Here is a 20,334-nt window from a genome sequence, read left to right as displayed (position 1 = left end):
TGGTATAAGTCAGGAATTTCTCTGCAGTTCTTATTGGCTGTGGATAATTAATTTGTACAATATATGATAGTACAGATAGCACTATCTAGTACTCGGTACTGGTTAAAAGTTTATCATCATTCATCGGTTATGATGAGTTTGCAGCTTTTGATTATATAATAGGTTTGAATTATAATTACTTAAAAAGGATTTGAATTAATAGAACTATCTTGCATCTTTGTCAGTGAGTGTAATATAGCCCAGTGGTAAAAGTGCTCGCTTGATGCGCAGTCGGTCTAGGATTGATCCCTGTCTGTGGGCCCATTGGGCTACATCTCATTCCAGCCAGTACACCACAACTGGTATATCAAAGGCTGTGATATGTGTTATCCTCTCTGGAATGGTTTATATAAAATATTCCTTGCTACTAATGGAAAAATATAGCGGGTTTCCTCTCTAAGACAATATGTCAAAATTATAAATGTTTGACATCCAATAGCCGATGAATAATAAAGGCATGTGCTCTAGTGGTGTCATTAAACAAATCACACACACATCTTTATCAGTTCCACTGAAAATGAGAGACTGTACAAATTGTTAATTTTACATTTAATTACTAGTGGTGGGACATAGCTCAGTGGTAAAGCACTCACTGATGCGTCGTTGGTGTTGGATTGATCCCTGGGCTATTTCTCGTTCCAGTCAGTGCACCATGACTGGGATATCAAAGACTGTGGTATGTGCTATCCTGTCTGTGGAATGGTGTTTATCAAAGATCACTTGCTACTAATTGAACAATGTATCAGGTTTCCTCTCCAAATGTCAGAATTACCAAATGTTTCTCATCCAATAAACAATGATTAATAAATTGATGTGTTCAAGTGGTTTTGTTAGACAAAACAAACTTTAACTTTTAATTACTAGATTGAACATCTGATTTCTTTTATGTACACATGAGAATGAACACAGACTTCAGCGTATATACATTAATGTGTCGATTATTATCGATTATTGAAACATCATTAGAACTATCATCATCATCATAATTGTAAATAAATTTGTTTCAGTTGTTGGGGAAGGTTGTTCCAAAGATGTTGTCGAAAGAAGGAATTTCAAGAGCGCACGGTTTACTTAGGACTCGCATCAGGACCACAAATTAAGCATCCTCCAAATGTTGTCCGCAACCAGAAATACAGCTTCTTCACTTTTATACCCAAGGTATTTATGTTGTAAATGCTTAAATATTTATTGTTTGTACTCAACAATTGATATTTGTTTGACATTTACATTATCTTTTATTTTTAGGATATTTCAGTACACCTTTTAGTGTAGTATTTGCTAGACAATGGTTTTGTTAACCTATGCTACCACCTGCTCATTGGCCACCTTCTCACTTGACCACCTGCACACTTGGCCACCTGCACACTTGACCACCTGCACACTTGGCCACATGCTCACTTGGCCACCTGCTCACTTGGCCACCTGCACACTTGGCCACCTGCTCACTTGACCACCTGCACACTTGACCACCTGCACACTTGGCCACATGCTCACTTGACCACATGCACACTTGGCCACCTGCTCACTTGACCACCTGGGCCCATTCCACAAAGCAATCTTAGCCCTAAGATCGCCTTAAATGCATAACTACTTGATGCACTTACGGTAAACTTAGTGCTAATATTGCTTCGTGGAACGGGCCCTACACACTTGGCCACCTGCACACTTGGCCACCTGCACACTTGACCACCTGCGCACTTGACCACCTGCACACTTGGCCACCTGCAAACTTGGCCACCTGCTCACTTGACCACCTGCTCGTTTGACCACCTGGGCCCATTCCACAAAGCAATCTTAGCCCTAAGATCGCCTTAAATGCATAACTACTTGAAGCACTTACGGTAAACTTAGTGCTAATATCGCTTCGTGGAACGGGGCCCTACACACTTGGCCACCTGCTCATTTGGCCACCTGCTCACTTGGCCACCTGCTCACTTGGCCACCTGCACAACTGCCCACTGACTCACCCATTCATGAAGCCATAAAACTCACTCTTATTAAGTTTCACAAATATTGAATACGAATTGCCAGTGTACATATTTCAGTCTCTGTGTTTGTTTCTCTTTTCTGGTGATAGACAATGTTTTTGTTGAGATATTGTCCGAAAATTCAATCATTGATCCATATAAAAACTACCCATCCCAAAACACCATATTGGCTGCCCACTCTACCACCTGCACAACTATCCACTGTCCATTATCTCACAGATTCATTAAGCCATAAATTCACTTGTTAAGTTCCACAAATATTGAATGTGAGTTGTTAGTTTACTTATTTAAATCTCTGTTTCTTTCTGTTGTCAGGTTTTATTTGAACAATTCCGGTTCTTCCTCAACCTGTACTTCCTCGTGATGGCGTGTTCACAGTTCATTCCTGCTATCAAGATTGGCTATCTGTACACCTACTGGGGACCTCTGGTGAGAAATGTAGATCATACCAATCTCAGGGCACAAAACATTTCACGTGCACTATTGTTCTGTACGCATATCAGTTATGCAACTTTAAAATCACACAATACACCAATTGGTTACCTGATATGATGGTTTTTCTGTGTTTTGTTGTTGACAGTTGAGAATAAGTGGTGAGTAACTATAACTGATAGCAGTAATAACCAGTCTGGTTGAAATAAAATATTAGTAGCTTTCTGCCTTGGTTTCTTTCAGTAGATAACATGAGCTAATGCCACTTTGTATTATGCTTTTTGAAAGGTTATGGACACTACAGTAAAACCGTCACTGTAGTGTCCGTAACCTAACAAAAAGCATCATTATAAATTTAGATACTTTATACAAAATACCAAAATATGTACTTAAATGTTCTTGTATTTTATTTTGTAAGGCTACCACATGTTAAAATAAGCACAAACATAAACAATATAACTGAATTTGTCATTGTTATTTTCATCCAACATACACCCCTGAAAATAACAAATTATGACTAGCAAGATATTCCTCGTGCTAAAAATATTTCAAAATTGTGTTGAGTGTTTAGCTAATTTTAACTTGCATAAACAATTAAGTTTACAACAAGATATAACATTGAAGATAGAATTCTACTAATAACACACTACTAGGGGTAACTTACATTCAGTAAGGATTCTCTGTAGTGTCCGTAACCAAACAATTAATGTAGAGACTTTGTGGTAAAATGTAATTTGCCCACAACTAAGTGACTTTTAGTCAACAATAATACCACTAAGATATAAATTTCGTATGAATATGATATATTTTTGCAAATTACTATTTTGTTAAAACAAATTCTTGTAAGAGTTTAAGGTAAAATTTGAAGAATTGTTTTTTTAGTCAAATCTTTTCTAAAATTTACTTTTACAAACAAGTCATATATAGGAAACAAATTAAATTACACTGAAACATTCTACAAGTAGCAAACTTACTACTGACATCTGAAATGTTAATATTTTGAAAATAAATATGTTCAGTAGATTGGTTACAGACATTTTCATATGTCACATCTGGCGACAATTTGCAGCTAATGATTAAAAATAAATACCATTAATTTTCATTTATTTTTTAATCATTTACTGTGTATGTGTATATAATTTTGTTTTGATTTATGCATGTGTGAGTCTGTGACATGTAAGTATGCAAGTACTAGCCTTTGTTTAATGTGACATGTAGGTCTATGTACGCAAGTACCTAACTTAAGTTTTGTTTCTTGAATATACCGCTGCTTTCGCTTTTCATTAATTTTGATGACAGGGGGGGGGGGGGGGGGGGAACGGTACATCTTGCATTCACTGTCAATTTTGTGGTTTAAAAAAACAGTGCGCATTATATTGTGGTTCATGTTTTTTTTCTTGGAATAAATGTTCAAAGTTCGGGGTGTACATTATACACCAGTGTGCAAAATACATGGGAAAATATGGTACCGTTGGTTTCAACAAGGTTTACCATTTACTTGGTGTTAACAAGGTTTTCATTTATTGCCTTGACTGTTTCAAAAACTTTTTATGCTAAAGAATGCATATTATTACTTTTCTAACAGTTTACAGTATGTTTACATTTTGATTTTATATCTAAAACCCAGGTTACTGACTACTATTTTCTTTGCCTGTCTAAGTTGAGTGTAAATCAGTACATTAATTTTGTGCCTTTAAAATAACCCAATTACAAATAGTTGGAACTGGTTATAATTTTAAGATATCCTGGTAAATAAATACCACAATATTAGTTAGATGAGGTGCATTTATGTCTTGTTATATATAAGATTGTAGTGTCTGTAACCTTAAGGTGAACATTTTATTGCATCGTTAAATAAAACATTTCCTTTCTTCTTCCTTCCTTAAGGTGAAAAACAAAGAAGCTACTGTCATAAGCATAAACTTGAAATTATAATTCCCACTGGTACATTTTCCAATAGTGAAATTGGCATACTTTTATTGAAATAAAATTTAGTTAGATCTATCATGAACTGTTAATACAAACAGACTTAAAGTGTGAAATATTTTATGGATATGGCAAACCATAATGGTAAATATATGGCAAAAATCTATTACAACTATTACACTGTTAATTTGTTGGAATATGTTAAATAAGAAAATAAACATTGATTTAGTTTGTGCTTTTGTAGTTTTTTTTTATATTTTGTCATAGTGTTGAGGTACCTGTGTAGTGTCTGTAACCACCCTTTGTTGGCAGATGAAAAAGAGTCATAACATTTTTATCAGTGATATTTGCTGAATTTTTTTTTGGACTTTTGAGTACCACAATTAAACTTTATTTTTGGACCCATGTGGAAATGAATGTGCCCTTTATTGTAAAAAAGCCGATAGTTCACATCAGTGAGTCCATTGGGCTATTTCTCATTCCAACCAGTGCACAGGACTTGTATATCAAAGGCTGTGGTATGTGCTGTCCTATCTGTTGGATGATGCATAAAAAAGATCCCTTGCTACTAATGGAAAAATGCAATGGGGTTTCTCTCTAAGACTGTATGTCATAATTATCAAATGTTTAACATCCAATAGCCGATCATTAAAAAATCAGTGTGCTCTAGTATAAATAAACTTTAACTTTAACCTAACTAAAATTCACTTGAAGTTAACAAGACAGATTTCTTTTAAAAAATTAATTAAAACATAATTTAAATTAATTATTAATCAAACATGCATTGAGTTGAACATCTATATGTGCAGTTAATAGTGACATCAAATCAGTGATGCTAGGTGAGACATTCGATTACACTGAATGGTGGCATCATGGTTAAGACATCGGACATAAGGCTATTAGGTACAGGGTTCGCAGACCGGTACCGACTCCCACCCAGAGTGAGTCTTAATGTCTCAATGGGTAGGTGTAAGACCACTACGTCCTCTTCTCTCTCACTAACCACTAACTCTCTGTCCTGGACAGACAGCTCAGATAACTACGGTGTATGCCCAGGACAGCGTGTTTGAACCTTAATTGAATATAAGCACGAAAATAAGTTAAAAAGAAAGAAAGAAAGATTACACTGAATTCTTGTTGAGATGATTTTACTGGATGTCATCTCATTGTCTGTTGTTGACTATTTCCAGGGTTTTGTGATATTTGTGACAATGTGCCGTGAAGCACTGGATGATTACAGAAGATACAGCCGCGACAAAGAGGCAAATTCTCAGAAGTACAAGAAACTGTCACGTGACGGAATAACCAGCATACCAAGCTCAGCGATCAGAGTGGGCGATTTAATTGTAGTCGAGAAGGTAATACTCGAAACAGAAGTACTAGGCAAATGGTTAACTAATAAATAAATGAATGTTTAATAACACCCCAGCACGGAACATATATTGACTATTGTGTGTCAAACTAAGCTTTTTTGTTATTTCCAAAACACTTTTACTTTTCTTCTTATGTCAAACCAAACTTGAATTATTTACAAAAAACATTATTGTAGGAGGATGGGATGGACTATAAGTGCCTTACCAACTTATGTGTCATTGATTTATTGTGGGAAAGGTAAGTCTGCATTTTGCAGAATCACTGTTTACAGTAACACATTTTCTTTAGAAATTCCTCTTTGCTTTTCAAAGATCCTAGGACACAAAGTCTTCAGTCATTCATTTACTAGTAATTATACCCCTTGGACGCCCCAGGATAAAACTTTGTGTCTTTTGTGAACCACATACCCGCAAACAAATTCTTGATGGAAACCATGACAAATGTAATTCATGTAATTGAACATTTCTGTTCTGCTTAACCTGACCTCATCCAATTAACTGTTGAGGTCAGGATAATTATTCTTAAAAAAGAAAACTTGTTTTCTCTAATTTGTTGCCTAGGTAAAACTTACATGAACCTACATTTGGTTACCTAAGATTTTAAGATTTTGTTTAGGATAATAATATTTTATAATAATTTAAAATTGGTGATTGGTAACCAGTGTGGTTTTAAAACTGTTGTACCTAGGTTAATAATGCTTGATTATAATTTAGAATCTGAGAATGTCGGCCAACATAGTTTTTAAAATGTACCTGAGTTAATAATGTTTGATTATCATTTAGAACCAGCGAGTGCCGGCTGACATGGTTTTCCTGCGTACGACTGAGAAGGACGGGTCTTGTTTTATTCGGACGGACCAACTTGATGGTGAAACAGACTGGAAGTTGAGGCTGGCTGTTCAAAACACACAGAGGCTTCCGTCTAATGTGGTAAATTACAGCTACGTTCTACAGTGATTGGCTGTTTGGATTTTCTGACCAGTCCATTAGAATTACAGGGGCGATTGAAGTTAGGAAGAGGTCAGGTTACGTATTTATGAAAAGAGAAAATGGTCATGGTATCCTTCATTTAGCAAAATAGCACTTTAATTGGATTGCACCATGGTTTAAGCTGTCATTCGCCAAATCCTAATTGAAACTAAATTTGGTGAATACATGAATGTTCTGTAATTCATTTGTGAACTTTAATGATAATTTATTTTGAAATGGTTTGTATAAGTAACATCTTTGATCATTACTATTATGCCAAAACCACTTCAGTCTTATCTATCGTGTCATTTCAAATCAAATTTCCAGTTACACCTGCAGCTTATTTCTCTGTTTAGTTCATAATTTGTAAATATAACAACAGGTGTTCAGGTTTGATTGGCAAATAAATTTTAAAGATGGCTTTATTTTTCTTCAGGATCTCTTGGACATCTATGCCACAGTATATGCAGAGAAACCTCAGAAAGATATCCACAGCTTCGTTGGAACATTTTCAAGGGTATGCTAAAATTATACATTTATATTCAGTCAGATTATATGACGTTCTTCATAATTTTCCAGTTATTCAGTAATACACTGTGTACGATGAATTGTGTTAATTGTGTTAAAACCTGTCGTGGTTGGAGAGACAAGGACCAGGATGCATAGGTGGACAGTGAAACCAGTAGAAAGATAGGACTAGCTGCCAGATCGGCAAGAAATGAGATAATATAAAGGGGCAGTGGGATTTAAAAAACATTTATTGTGTGAAGACCATTTGTACTTGAACAAAATTATAGAATTCTGAAAAGACCAGAATAAATGGTAAACAAATCACAACAGTTCTGGATGAAAATAAGTTTACCTTCAATTGGTTATTATTATTATTACCTTTTGAGCAAGATGTAGCTCAGCTGTAGAGTGCTCATCTGAGGTGCCATGGGTCATGAACTCAAGAAATTGGTGTGGACTTGTCTACCAGTGACCGATATATCTATGGTCATGGTATGTGCTTTCCTGTGTATGGGAAAGGTAATATTCTTACAGAAGTAACCAAAGTGATTGAAGTTTGTTTTACTTTTACTCTTTCATTATTTAGTCCAAGTGTCAAAATAACTATTAGATAGACACCAAATAGGGAATATTTTCATTTTCAAAATTTTAATTAGCAATAGTTGCTGATCATTTGAATATTAATTAGCAACTATTATTTGACATCTTAGACTTGGTGTAAAGAATATTTTATTACCCTCACATATGTAGTTTGGGATAAGCCAACAGTAGGATACTAAACTTGCTACCATTTGGTATCATGTTTATGACCCCAGTCAAATAATTTTCATTGTCATTCACTACAAAATGGGGGGTCGGACGTAGCCCAGTGGTAAAGCATTCACTTGATGCGCGGTCGGTCTAGGATTGATCCACGTCGGTGGACCCATTGGGCTATTTCTTGTTCCAGCCAGTGCTCTACAACTGGTATAACAAAGGCTGTGGTATGTACTATCCTGTCTGTGGGATGGTGCATATAAAAGATCCCTTGCTGCTTATTGAAAAAGAGTAGCCCATGAAGTGGCGGCAGCAGGTTTCCTCTCTCAATATCTGTGTGGTCCTTAAAGGGATGCTCGCGCAAGGCTTTTGGACTGATATACATATTCAACGATATATAATGCACATTATTGCTTAATATCAATAAGTATAATCATATAGTTAATTAATAAAATGGTGAAATGTGATGCCTATTATATATAACGGGTGCAGCCACTTTGTACCATCCCAGTGAATACGCCCTCTGGCAAGCCAGTGGTTACGTAATACTTAACGTGTCATGTCAGGAATTAGTTTTAGAACTGAAGAAACAAAACGTACCTGATTTTTACGGATGCATCACAATGTTCTGTAATAATATCCATCCCAGTAAGCCAGCATTAAGTATATATTATTTTTCAATACAAAATAAACCATCATTGTCAAAGTGTCAAAATATCTGTATTATGTTTTGTCCATAAATTAACCCACTTACTGAAATAATTTCTCGGTTAATTTGTCTTTTCTTTCTGTGGCCTGTACCCGTGGTTCCTGATTGGCAGGTGTATATTTGGACGGTCCCCAGTCAATGTGTCTAGACACACTAAAAATACTTGCCTCTTTTCTTAAGGTCCACAGGGTATTGCGATAACCGTGCAGACACCCCTACAATCGTAATGGACATTATCAGCCATCCTGCTTTATTACTGTAAAATTCTGTAAAACCCTTGATTAAGTAGACTTTCCCATCTAAAATCACAAAATTTACCAATTACGTAGTCTCAAAGAAAAGAAAATTATCACATGGGTATCATGAGTGGTCGTTTTTGCTCCAACATACTCTACCAATAGGCCAAATAATATGCATTTTTCCTTTGGATTTTTAAGAGAGAAAAATACTATAACTCCATTTCGTTCTATTGATGCAAATTGAAATATATTTAGTTAAATAGTTTATTATAATATAAAATTATTTATGTTGTTTTACAAGTCAGGCCGATGAAAGCGAAGTGCCTTTTTGTAAATTAGTGTGTTTGTTTACACTGTGCATACAGGAGTTGGTCGGAGCTGACGTCACTCCACCCCAAGCTATAGCACTGGATGCCACAAAAACGAAACAAAATCGCTGCCCCCAGTTTGTAGGAATAATCACGTTTTTTTATTAACTCTAAAATTACACGTTTTTCATTTGTTAAAGTGTCAGTATGTGTTGATGGTCTGGGTATATGCATCTTTCCAACACATAAGGCTCTTGTGTGAGTTGACTGTTCCTTTAACCATATATCTGATGCATATAACTGTAAATAAAATGTGTTGAAAGTGTCGTTAAATAAAACATTTCCTTCCTTCACTACGAAATGGAAGCTTGCTTAATATCCTATAATTCTTGTAACCATTGTAGTTTAAAATATGTGTTGTTAAAGAAATATTTGTTTTCAAATAAGCCGTGTATGTTTACTTTCTAGACTGACAATACTTGTGAAGATCCCCTGGGCATTGAGAACACGCTGTGGGCCAGCACTGTGGTGGCGTCTGGCACTGCGCTTGGTGTTGTTATATACACTGGAGCCGAAACTCGCATTGTTATGAATACATCACAGCCACAGAGCAAAGTAAGACTTGTTTTATATTTTAGGGGCGGGATGTAGCCCAGTGGTAAAGCGCTCGCTTGATGCACAGTCAGTCTAGGATTGATCCCCGTCGGTGGGCCCATTGGGCTATTTCTCATTCTAGCCAGTGCACCATGACTGGTATATCAAAGGCCATGGTATGTGCTATCCTGTCTGTGGGATGGTACATATAAAAGATCCCTTGCTGCTAATCGAAAAGAGTAGTCCATGAAGTGGCGACAGCGGGTTTCCTCTCTCAATATGTGTGGTCCTTAACCATATGTCCGATGCCATATAACCGTAAATAAAATGTGTGGAGTGCATTGTTAAATAAAACATTTTCTTTCCTTTTGCTTTCCTTTTTATATTTGTTTGTTTTCGGCGACAATGTCAACTTTTCCATTTAACTCTACCATTAAGTTTTCACGTGTTCAGTTTGTTTTCTCACATAAATGTTTTGTTGTTGAAAAATTGGATTAATTGTTTTGGTTGTTCATTATTTATCAAGTAATCTTTTTTTTAAATGTCTGCAGTAGCCATTTATTCGTCTCAGTCTTACATGTGTGTAACTACATACATTTGCAATGCTCTCACAGAAACTTTGGCTAGTGCCCTATGTATTATAGTAAATTAAATACAATAGATAATTTTCACTAGCCCAGATCAAGAGATTTGTCGAACCATTTACTGTGTAAGACCCTGCAATAATTTTAGATCTTTTTTCAAAAGTCCCTGATATATTTGTCTTATGTGACTGTCTGAAAAACAAAAACATTCTGTTTTTTATTGTTAAAGAACTGTATTTTTTTATTGCATGAATGTTGATCGTGACATCTATGTGTATTGAAAGTATTTTGTGTATTTTGCAGACGGGACTGTTGGATCTTGAGATCAACACTCTAACTAAGCTGCTGTTCTTTGCTGTGCTAGTTCTGTCCATCGTAATGATGATACTCAAGGTAAATCTCTAATCTAATTAAAACAACATCTTACTGGCATTCCAGCCTCATTGTTAATAGATCCTCAAAAGACCAGTTTTGTTGCAGGCCAAGATTACCTGTTATTTAACCAATCACTATAGGCATAACACTGATAGTAATAATATACTTAACACTTTCAGAATGACTATTGACACTTTTAAAGTCACCTGGATACAAAGTGGCATTGGCTCATGTTATCTACTGAAAGAAACCAAGGCAGAAAGCTACTAATATTTTATTTCAACCAGACTGGTTATTACTGCTATCAGTTATAGTTACTCACCACTTATTCTCAACTGTCAACAACAAAACACAGAAAAACCATCATATCAGTTATTGTAGATACATTTACCTGCTATTAAATTGTTATGTACATTTATTGTTATTATGATAACTCTGGGTTTAAGCTTTCGTTTGCCAAATCATCAAATGCAAATTAAAGTTGAATTTGGGGTATATATTTCATTGCTAATTCGCCAGAAATCTAATTAGTTAATCGTCTGTTGTTTATAGATGTACCACCATTTTTAATGTTTGCTAAATGAAACTTGACTTTAGGGACAGATTATCTTAGCAAATTCGCCATATTGCTAATATTCTATGGACTTCAGCCTAAATCCTGAATAACTGCTGGATGAATTTGTTCTGTTTGCAGGGATTTGGTGGACCGTGGTACAGATATTTGTTCCGCTTCATTCTCCTGTTTTCTTATATCATACCTATTAGGTAAGAGCTTTCTACAATCAGGGCCCATGCTTATATACAGATATTTGTTCCGCTTCATTCTCCTGTTTTCTTATATCATACCTATTAGGTAAGAGCTTTCTACAATCAGGGCCCATGCTTATATACAGATATTTGTTCCGCTTCATTCTCCTGTTTTCTTATATCATACCTATTAGGTAAGAGCTTTCTACAATCAGGGCCCATGCTTATATACAGATATTTGTTCCGCTTCATTCTCCTGTTTTCTTATATCATACCTATTAGGTAAGAGCTTTCTACAATCAGGGCCCATGCTTATATAACGGTCCAGAGTCGGTCTCAAATAACGTCCATGCATGGAATTTGTATGGCATTGCCATGATGTTAATGTCTCAGACTAATATATTAGAGTCTTTAGTTCAGACTCTAAACATTTTATTAGCACTAGGCCTATTTTCTGAGTATACATGATTAGGACTTGGTGTTCTAGACAGTATGGGTTGAGCGAGTATATTACAGTGTTTGAATAATTTACAAAAGCCACTAACAACAAGGCTCTCACAGGGCTTCAACTTATCAATTTGTTGCGGCTGGTGGTGGGACGTAGCCCAGTGGTAAAAACGTTCGCTTGATGCGTGGTCGGTTTAAGATCGATCCCTGTCGGTGGCCTCATTAGGCTATTTCTTGTTCCAGCCAATGCTCCACAACTAGTGTAACATCGGCCGTGGTATGCACTATCCTGTCTGTGGAATGGTGCATTTAAAAGATCATTTGCTGCTAATCGAAAAGAGTAGCCCATGAAGTGGCGACAGCGTGTTTCTTCTCTCTATATCTGTGTGGTCCTTAACCATATAACACCTCTGACGCCATATAACTGTAAATAAAATGTGTTGAGTGCGTTGTTAAATAAAACTATTGCAACAAACACAAAATAAACATTAAAAAATTAACCCTTAAACTGACAGCAACAATTTTTATCCAGTGATAAAAAAAAACCGGAAACGGAAGCGAGTTTAATATGCTATAAATACTAACCCAGTTGATTTGATCACTGTCATTGTTTACTTCCAGTCTAAGAGTGAATCTGGACATGGGTAAAGCTGCCTACTCGTGGATGATCCAGCGAGACAAACTGATACCCGACACGGTGGTCCGTAACACCACAATCCCTGAGGAGCTGGGGCGACTCACTTATCTACTGTCGGACAAAACAGGAACCTTGACACAGAACGAAATGGTAAAAAAATTCCCTTGTGTTTCTTAACCTTTAGGCTACTGGATTAATTTGTAACAAAAACCATGTAGAGTGGGTACAAGTTTATAATTTTTACTCATGTTTTATAAATACATGAAATAAAGTTCATATATGAATCGGTCAGTATTATTTTCGTGTCTGTTTTGTAATTTTTATTATTTTTAGATCGGCTAATGGTGATTAAAATTAGGCAAAAAATCGAAAAAGTTGCATTTACTTATGGGCATTTGTGGCCAGCTGTCCAGTATTTATGTCCATTATTCCTGATAACAGTGGTTTTCTGACCAGAATTTTTTTTTAAACCCGAACTATGATTCATATTGCAATATTTGGTAATTTTCGTTGTTGGTAAAACAATCAAATTTATTATTAAATTAGCTGTCACAATCAGCTTCCGATCCCTGAAAATGACCGCGACTTGCCGCTATTGTTGTCAAGCGAAAATACTTTCCGAAAACCACTTTTTGAACTCAAAATTTCAAGGTATTTTCAGTTGAAAAAATCAAAACAAAAGCCACCATTTTGAAAAAAAATCTTTTTTCTTTTATTATATTTCCGTTTCCGGTGAGTGTCATGTGCAAAATGGCGGGAAATATGAATTGGGGAATGCACTGTATACAGTGTACAGTAAGGTTAATAAAAACATTATATGAAATGGGACAGGATTTAGTTCAATGGGTTGAGTGCTCGCTTGAGGTGCTTGTTTCCGAGGATCGAATCACCTCGGTGGATCCATTCAGCTAAAAAAATAAAATTCTTGTTTCAACCAGTGCACCACAACTGGACAAAGGCCGTGGTATGTGCTTTCCTCTCTGTGGGAAAGTGCATATAAAAGAACCCTTGCTGCATTAGGAAAAGTGAGCTGATTTCCTCTGATGACTACGAGGAGGAACAATTACCAAATGTCTGACATCCAATAGACGATGATTAATGAATCAATGTGCTCCAGTGGTGTCATTAAACAAAACAAACTTCATTATACGAAACATTCTAGATTGGAAAACGTTTAGTCATAAATCACTTTCGTTACAGTTATCTCCCTAGGTTTGATGACATCCTGCTGCCTTTATCAGGGGATTGTAATTCTCTCTGCTATATTATATATGTTGTGTCCAATTTTACCAGTAGCTGTTCTTAACCAGTAAAACTATAAACTTGTGTTTCTTAAACAGTACATTTGATAGTTCGTAACATGGTCCTGTCACGACCAGTGCCCCATAACTGGTACATCAAAAGCCGTGGTACATCATTTCACAGAATTCTTGAGATTTGAAAGATTTCACCATTGACTAATATAAGCACCAGTGCAATGGCAAAATCATTTTGGCTTTTTTGGGAGGGTGGGTGGAGTGATGGTGGGAGGTTGTCTGTATTCCAGTTTGCATCGCTGTTCACTGTATTAAGTTTGAGTAATTTGTTTTTCAGATTTTCAGAAGATTGCATTTAGGAACAGTTTCCTTCAACTCTGAAACCATGGATGAGGTGAGATTGAATTAGGTTATTATATAATATCAGAACAGCCTTGTCTGATAATATTTTAAAGATACATGTGGTTTGGTTGCTCACATCAGAACAGCCTTCTCTGTGTTAATATTTTAAAGATATGTGTGGTTTGGTTGCTCACATCAGAACAGCCTTCTCTCTGTTAAAGTATTTAGCAGACAGGTAACCACTCACGTCAGGTTTTCATTATATGTGTAGCTAGCTGCTCACGTCAGGTTTTAAAAGTATACTATAGGTATACTGTTTTTAGTATTGAAGAAATCACTAACATCATGTTTAAGATATATACATGTAGCCCCTCACATCATATTTTATCTATACAGGTAGTCACTCTCATCATGTTTTATGTAAAAAGGTATGCACTCTCATCATGTTTTATATAAATAGGTAGCTACTCACATCATGTTTTAAATATACAGGTAGCGGCTTACATCATGTTTTAAATATGCAGGTAGCGGCTTACATCATGTTTTAAATATTCAGGTAGTCACTGACATGTTTTAAATATAAAGATAGCTTCTCACATCATGTTTTAAATATTCAGGTAGCTGCTAATATATTTTATATAAACAGGTAGCTACCCATGTCTTGTTTTTAAATATTCAGGTAGTCGCTCAAGTTGTATTTTATATATACTGGTAGTCGCTCACATTATGATTTAAATATTCAGGTAGCTGCTCAACATCATGATTTATATAAACAGGTAGCCACTCATGTCTTGTTTTAAATATACAGATAGTCGCTCACATCATGATTTAAATATATAGGTAGCTGCTCACATCATGTTTTATTAATACAGGTAGCCACTCACATCATGTTTCAAATATTCAGGTAGTCAATCATATCATGTTTTAAACATTAGGTAGCTTTTCACATCGTGTTTTAAACATTCAGGTAGTTGCTCACATCAGAACAGCCTTCTCTCAGCCTGCTGGGGTTACCGGAACGACGCTGTCCACACCTGGACGATCTGGCCCTATCAGGCGGACAGTTGTCACACGAGTCATCGAAGCCGTCAAGGCTGTAGCTCTGTGTCACAATGTGACTCCCGTCTACGAAGAGTTGGAGAATGGCGACGTAGCTGCAGAAACTGAGGCAGATCAGCAAATCAAACAGAATGTTACGTATCAGGCTTCAAGTCCTGATGAGGTATGTGATTCAAGTAGATTTTTTGTCATTCTTCCTTCAGAGTTTTGTACAAGACAAGGCAGGCTGTGAATTTAGCAAGATCTCGTGCTTTTTATAATCCCAAATTTTTAGTTAAAAACATAAGATTATTGGATGGAATCCCAAACTATACAATCAGTTTTAGAATTCCAGTGGAATCCTAAAACAAATCCCAAAACTCTGTGCCTGCAAGGGATTTAAACTGGATCTATATACTTAATATGGAATAGTAACATTAACTCTTTTTTCAAGGTTTCGTCACTGTATTATCTATTATTTTAAAGTTACTGTGTCCAAAGGGTTGAAAGAATTAAAATATTGACTATAGTCCGTCCCTTAAGGAACACATTTTTTCATACAATGACATTTACTACAAGTTATTTATTTCCGAGCTGATTGATTTGTAAATTGCACACAAAAATAGTATTGTTTTGTTATTTCCAGAACACTTTTACTTTTCGTCATACGTCAGACCAAACTGAAATTATTTACAGAAAACAGTTTTATAGAATGATGGAACAAACTATAGATACTGCGAATAATATAGGAATAGGGAAGCCTGCAAAGCTTGCAGAGTTCTGCATTCATCTTGAAATGTAAATAAGATGAATCGGCTTCACTGTAGACATTGCTAGTTGCTAATACCTGCCACTTAATATATACATTTTAGCCATTATTTTCTCAGATGATTTTTGTAAAAACATTTTTATCTTTGGTGATGATTTCAGACATCTTACATATACAGTGAAACCCATCAAAATTTGACCCTTACTAGACCGGAATTCCCTCAAAACTGGATGTTTTTAAATAGTGGTACAGGTGAGAACCTCTCCAAACTGAATACCCCTTTAATCAGTACTTTTTACTTGGTCCAGTAAGTATATTAGTTTGTGTAAATTTATGTTTGTCCAGTTTAATCTGACCTATTTTGTTATTTCAGGTTGCCCTTGTGTCCTGGACAGAGGAGGTGCAGCTGACCTTGATCAAGCGTGATTTAACCAGCATGCAACTCCGAACACCCAGCGGTCACGTTATAAGATTTTCCATTTTACAGATATTTCCTTTCACATCTGAGTCAAAAAGAATGGGTATCATTGTAAAGGTAATCAAAATTATTTTAACTTGCAATATATAGAATATGTTTCTGGTCATACATTAGTTTATAGTAGCTCAAACATGATTTTCCTATGTAATATATACTTTGTAATATATATAACCATTGCAATATAAAGCCATTATCTTCCATTATCTTAAGGCAGTAACCAGTTATTCTCTATATAGACAGCAATTTACATACATATTTAGTAACTATATATCATGTTTTGTTTATTGTTGTATATTGTATAGCTAAATGTTGTGTTCTATTAAAATGCTAATAGGAAGAAGAAACAGGTGAGATAACCTTTTATCTGAAAGGAGCAGACGTTGTCATGCAGAGTATTGTTCAGTACAATGATTGGCTAGATGAAGAGGTTAGTGAATATTGACATCATCCCAGTTTAAATCTGTTGAATAATGTGCTGGGGAGTCATTAAACAAACAGACTTTACCATTAAATATTTTTATTTAAAACAATTAATTGCTTACTGTACACGGGGCTCACCCGGTCCATTGCAAAATTAGCCAACTGCTAATTTTAATACAAAGTGGCTACAACATTTAGTAAAAACATTTTGTTTAAAATAGCCACTTTTTGGTAATTTTCAAGGAATTACTCCATATATCTGAAAATTGGCTAAAGCAAATTTCTTTCCAGTTTGAACCCAGTGTGCAGTATTTGCTATGCTACATGTTTTTTTAGATTTGTCAAAACAAAAATATAAAATTTGCACAGTGTGTGACTAAAAAATCATAAAAAGTACAAAATGTCTTTATAGATAATGACTTCGTGTTTCACGTATGAAGTGCAAAACACTTGTGCCTCTTACAATTGCATGGTGCTTCACTGCTTGTATGTAATTTGTGTAATTATTTCTTATTAAATTGATTGAAGTGATAAAACAATAGTGGAGCTGTCAATATTATTAGTTTTACTCCATAAAACATATCAATCTCGCCAGTGTGCCATAATTGTTTAACATCTCTAAAAAAAGAAGAAGACACATTGTATTGCTGCTGCTGAAGTTTATATATTCTATAATATTTTGTCATACAGTTTTTATTTACTGTAGTTATTTATTTCAGTGTGGGAATATGGCCAGAGAAGGCTTGAGGACATTAGTTGTAGCTAAACGGGTCCTGTCTGAAGAACAATATCAGGATTTTGAGGTTTTCGTTTGAATATTTTGTTCGAACATGTATTTTTGTTTTGTCTTGTTTTTAGATAACGGTCAAGATTTTGTGGATTGCGTTATATATATTTTTTTTCTGTGGTGTTCATAAGAATCAAATAGTGCACTTTAATATGCTCTCTTAAAGGAGGAGACAATTAAGGCATTTGGCCAGGTATACATAGCCAACGATATATAATGCATATTATTGCTTAATATCAACAAGTATAATCATATATTTAATTAATAAAACAATTAAATGTGAAGGCTATTATATATAACGGGCGCAGCCATTTTGTACCATCCCAGTGAATATGCCCTCTGGTGATTATGTAATACCTAACGTGTCACGTCAGGAATTAGTATTCGAACTGAAGAAACAAAACATACCTGATTTTTGCAGATGCATCGCAATGTTCTGTAATAATATCCATCCCAGTAAGCCAGCACCAGATATATATTATTTTTCAATACAAAACAAACCACCATTGTCAAAGTGTTGAAATAACTGTCTTATGTTTTGTACATAAATTAACCCATGTACTGAAATAATAATCGGAGTGTTTTCTTGGTTAATTGGTCTTTTCTTTCTGTGGCCTGTACCTGTGGTTCCTGATTGGCAGGTGTATATTTAGATGGTCCCAAGACACTGTGTCTAGACACGCTAAAAAGACTTGCCTCTTTTATTAAGATCACAGGGTATTGTGTGATAACCATGCAGACACCCCTCAAATCATAATGGACATTATCAGCCGTCCTGCTTTATTACTGTCAGTAATTCTGTAAAACCCTTGATTAAATAGACTTTCCCAGCTAAAATCACAAAACTGACCAATTACGTCGTCCCAAAGAAAAGAAAATTATCACTTAGGTATCGTGAGTGGTAGTTTTTGCTCGAAACGTACCCTACCAATAGGCCTAATAATATGTATTTTTTCTTTGGATTTTTTAAAAGAGTAAAATACTATAACTCCATTTCTTTCTATTGATGCAAATTGAAATATATTTAGTTAAATAGTTTATTATACTATCAAGTCATTTATGTTGTTTTACAAGTCAGGTTGATGAAAGCAAAGCACCTTGTCGTAAATTAGAGCATTTGTTTACACTGTTCATAGAGGCTTGTTTGTGGAAAAGTGCAATTAAAAGATCCCTTGCTACGTTAAGAAAAATGTAGGGGGTTTCCTCTGATGACTACGAGTCAGAATTACCAAATGTTTGACATCCAGTAGCTGATGATTAATTAATCAATGTGCTCTAGTGGTGTTGTTAAACAACACACACTTTACTCTTTAAGTTTTAAATACATAGATTATATATTCGGGTGTTTAGTAATGTCTTGAGACTTTTAACATCATGGCTACACTGTAGAAATTACATATTTGTGACATTAAAGATTTGAGACTACACTTTTAGTAGCATGGACCCTGTTTGCACTTTACATAGAGATATTGAATTAATAATGTTACTAACATCAAAACAAAGCAACATATTATAATATTAATTTTTTAATCAGAATCGGTACCACCAGGCGAAGATGAGTATTCAGGATCGTAGTGCCAAGGTTCAGACGATCGTGGAAAGCTTGGAGCGCGACATGGAGCTGCTGTGTGTTACGGGGGTGGAGGACAAACTACAGGATGGGGTGCGGCCGACGCTCGAACTGCTCCGCAATGCTGGAATCAAGGTCAGTCCAAGAGGATCAGTTAGCGTAAAGGGAACAATTTTTCACACACTAATATTTTGCAGTTGGTACCTCATAAAGGTGATTTTATGGGCAACAAATGTGTAAAGAAAAGAAAAATGAAAAATATGTTATTGTATTTTTGCATCAATTATACCATAGTCCATGCTGTACCAGACCTTCGTTTTTGAAAAACCCAGGAGTACTAAAAATCGCACTCCTCAAAATGCTTACGAGGGGAGTAGAAATGACACTCCTCAAAATGCAGAGGAGAGGAAAATTGCACTCCTCAAAATAATCGGAATTGGAGGTAAGAGACCGAGAGGAATTGCACCCATGAACATGATTAAGTTTGAGGAGTAATGATTTCTAAATTAAATATCTTAAGAGGTAATGATTTGTGTTTTCAAAATAAATATCTTAATTTAACTAATATGATAGTTGTTCTCAAAGATAAAGGAATGGGCCATTGCAGTCTTTCACAAGAAAAAGAAACACCATGAACACAACATTTATCGATCTTTTATATATTATATGCATATTATGTTGCATTAAAATTCTGAATCATGATAATCTGTTGACTATTTATGAATAAAGAATTGAAACTGATTTGTTTGTGTTTATTATGTTTTATTTAAAACAAGTACAATAATTTTAATCTTCATCGCAGAATGATATGATTTTTCCATGGACACAAACCTGTGAACTGAATGTGAATTGGCATTGTAACAACTATGGTATTGTTATTAAGGATTCTAACTGTAAAATATCTAATAAAACACTCACAAAAATAATGTCAGTAGGCCTATTTGTAAATCATTTAAACTAAAAAGAAATTAAAAGTGTAACAACCACATGGCACAGGGTTATCACATTTATCATGATATCATAATATACATCATGTACCTT

General features: G+C 35.2%; 1 protein-coding gene across 2 annotated transcripts in view; it reads left to right on the top strand.

Moving 5' to 3' along the window:
• LOC121388099 (probable phospholipid-transporting ATPase IIB) overlaps nt 1–20,334 on the top strand; it is a 46,064-nt gene that overhangs the window by 10,685 nt on the left and 15,045 nt on the right. For both annotated transcript variants that reach the window (XM_041519314.1, XM_041519315.1), the window contains exons 3-17: nt 1,047–1,197; nt 2,343–2,456; nt 5,576–5,743; nt 6,542–6,688; nt 7,164–7,244; nt 9,718–9,864; nt 10,731–10,820; nt 11,497–11,567; nt 12,618–12,783; nt 14,227–14,283; nt 15,199–15,453; nt 16,412–16,573; nt 16,851–16,943; nt 17,656–17,739; nt 19,258–19,428. In XM_041519314.1, the coding sequence (XP_041375248.1) occupies nt 1,047–1,197; nt 2,343–2,456; nt 5,576–5,743; nt 6,542–6,688; nt 7,164–7,244; nt 9,718–9,864; nt 10,731–10,820; nt 11,497–11,567; nt 12,618–12,783; nt 14,227–14,283; nt 15,199–15,453; nt 16,412–16,573; nt 16,851–16,943; nt 17,656–17,739; nt 19,258–19,428 (1,957 nt within the window). The remainder of the gene's footprint in view (nt 1–1,046; nt 1,198–2,342; nt 2,457–5,575; nt 5,744–6,541; nt 6,689–7,163; nt 7,245–9,717; nt 9,865–10,730; nt 10,821–11,496; nt 11,568–12,617; nt 12,784–14,226; nt 14,284–15,198; nt 15,454–16,411; nt 16,574–16,850; nt 16,944–17,655; nt 17,740–19,257; nt 19,429–20,334) is intronic.

This window comes from Gigantopelta aegis, chromosome 14 (assembly GCF_016097555.1).
Source record: "Gigantopelta aegis isolate Gae_Host chromosome 14, Gae_host_genome, whole genome shotgun sequence".
In the NCBI taxonomy this organism is placed as follows: Eukaryota; Metazoa; Mollusca; class Gastropoda; order Neomphalida; family Peltospiridae; genus Gigantopelta; species Gigantopelta aegis.
Note: the sequence above shows the minus strand (reverse complement) of the source record. Positions and strands in the feature narration are given on the sequence as shown.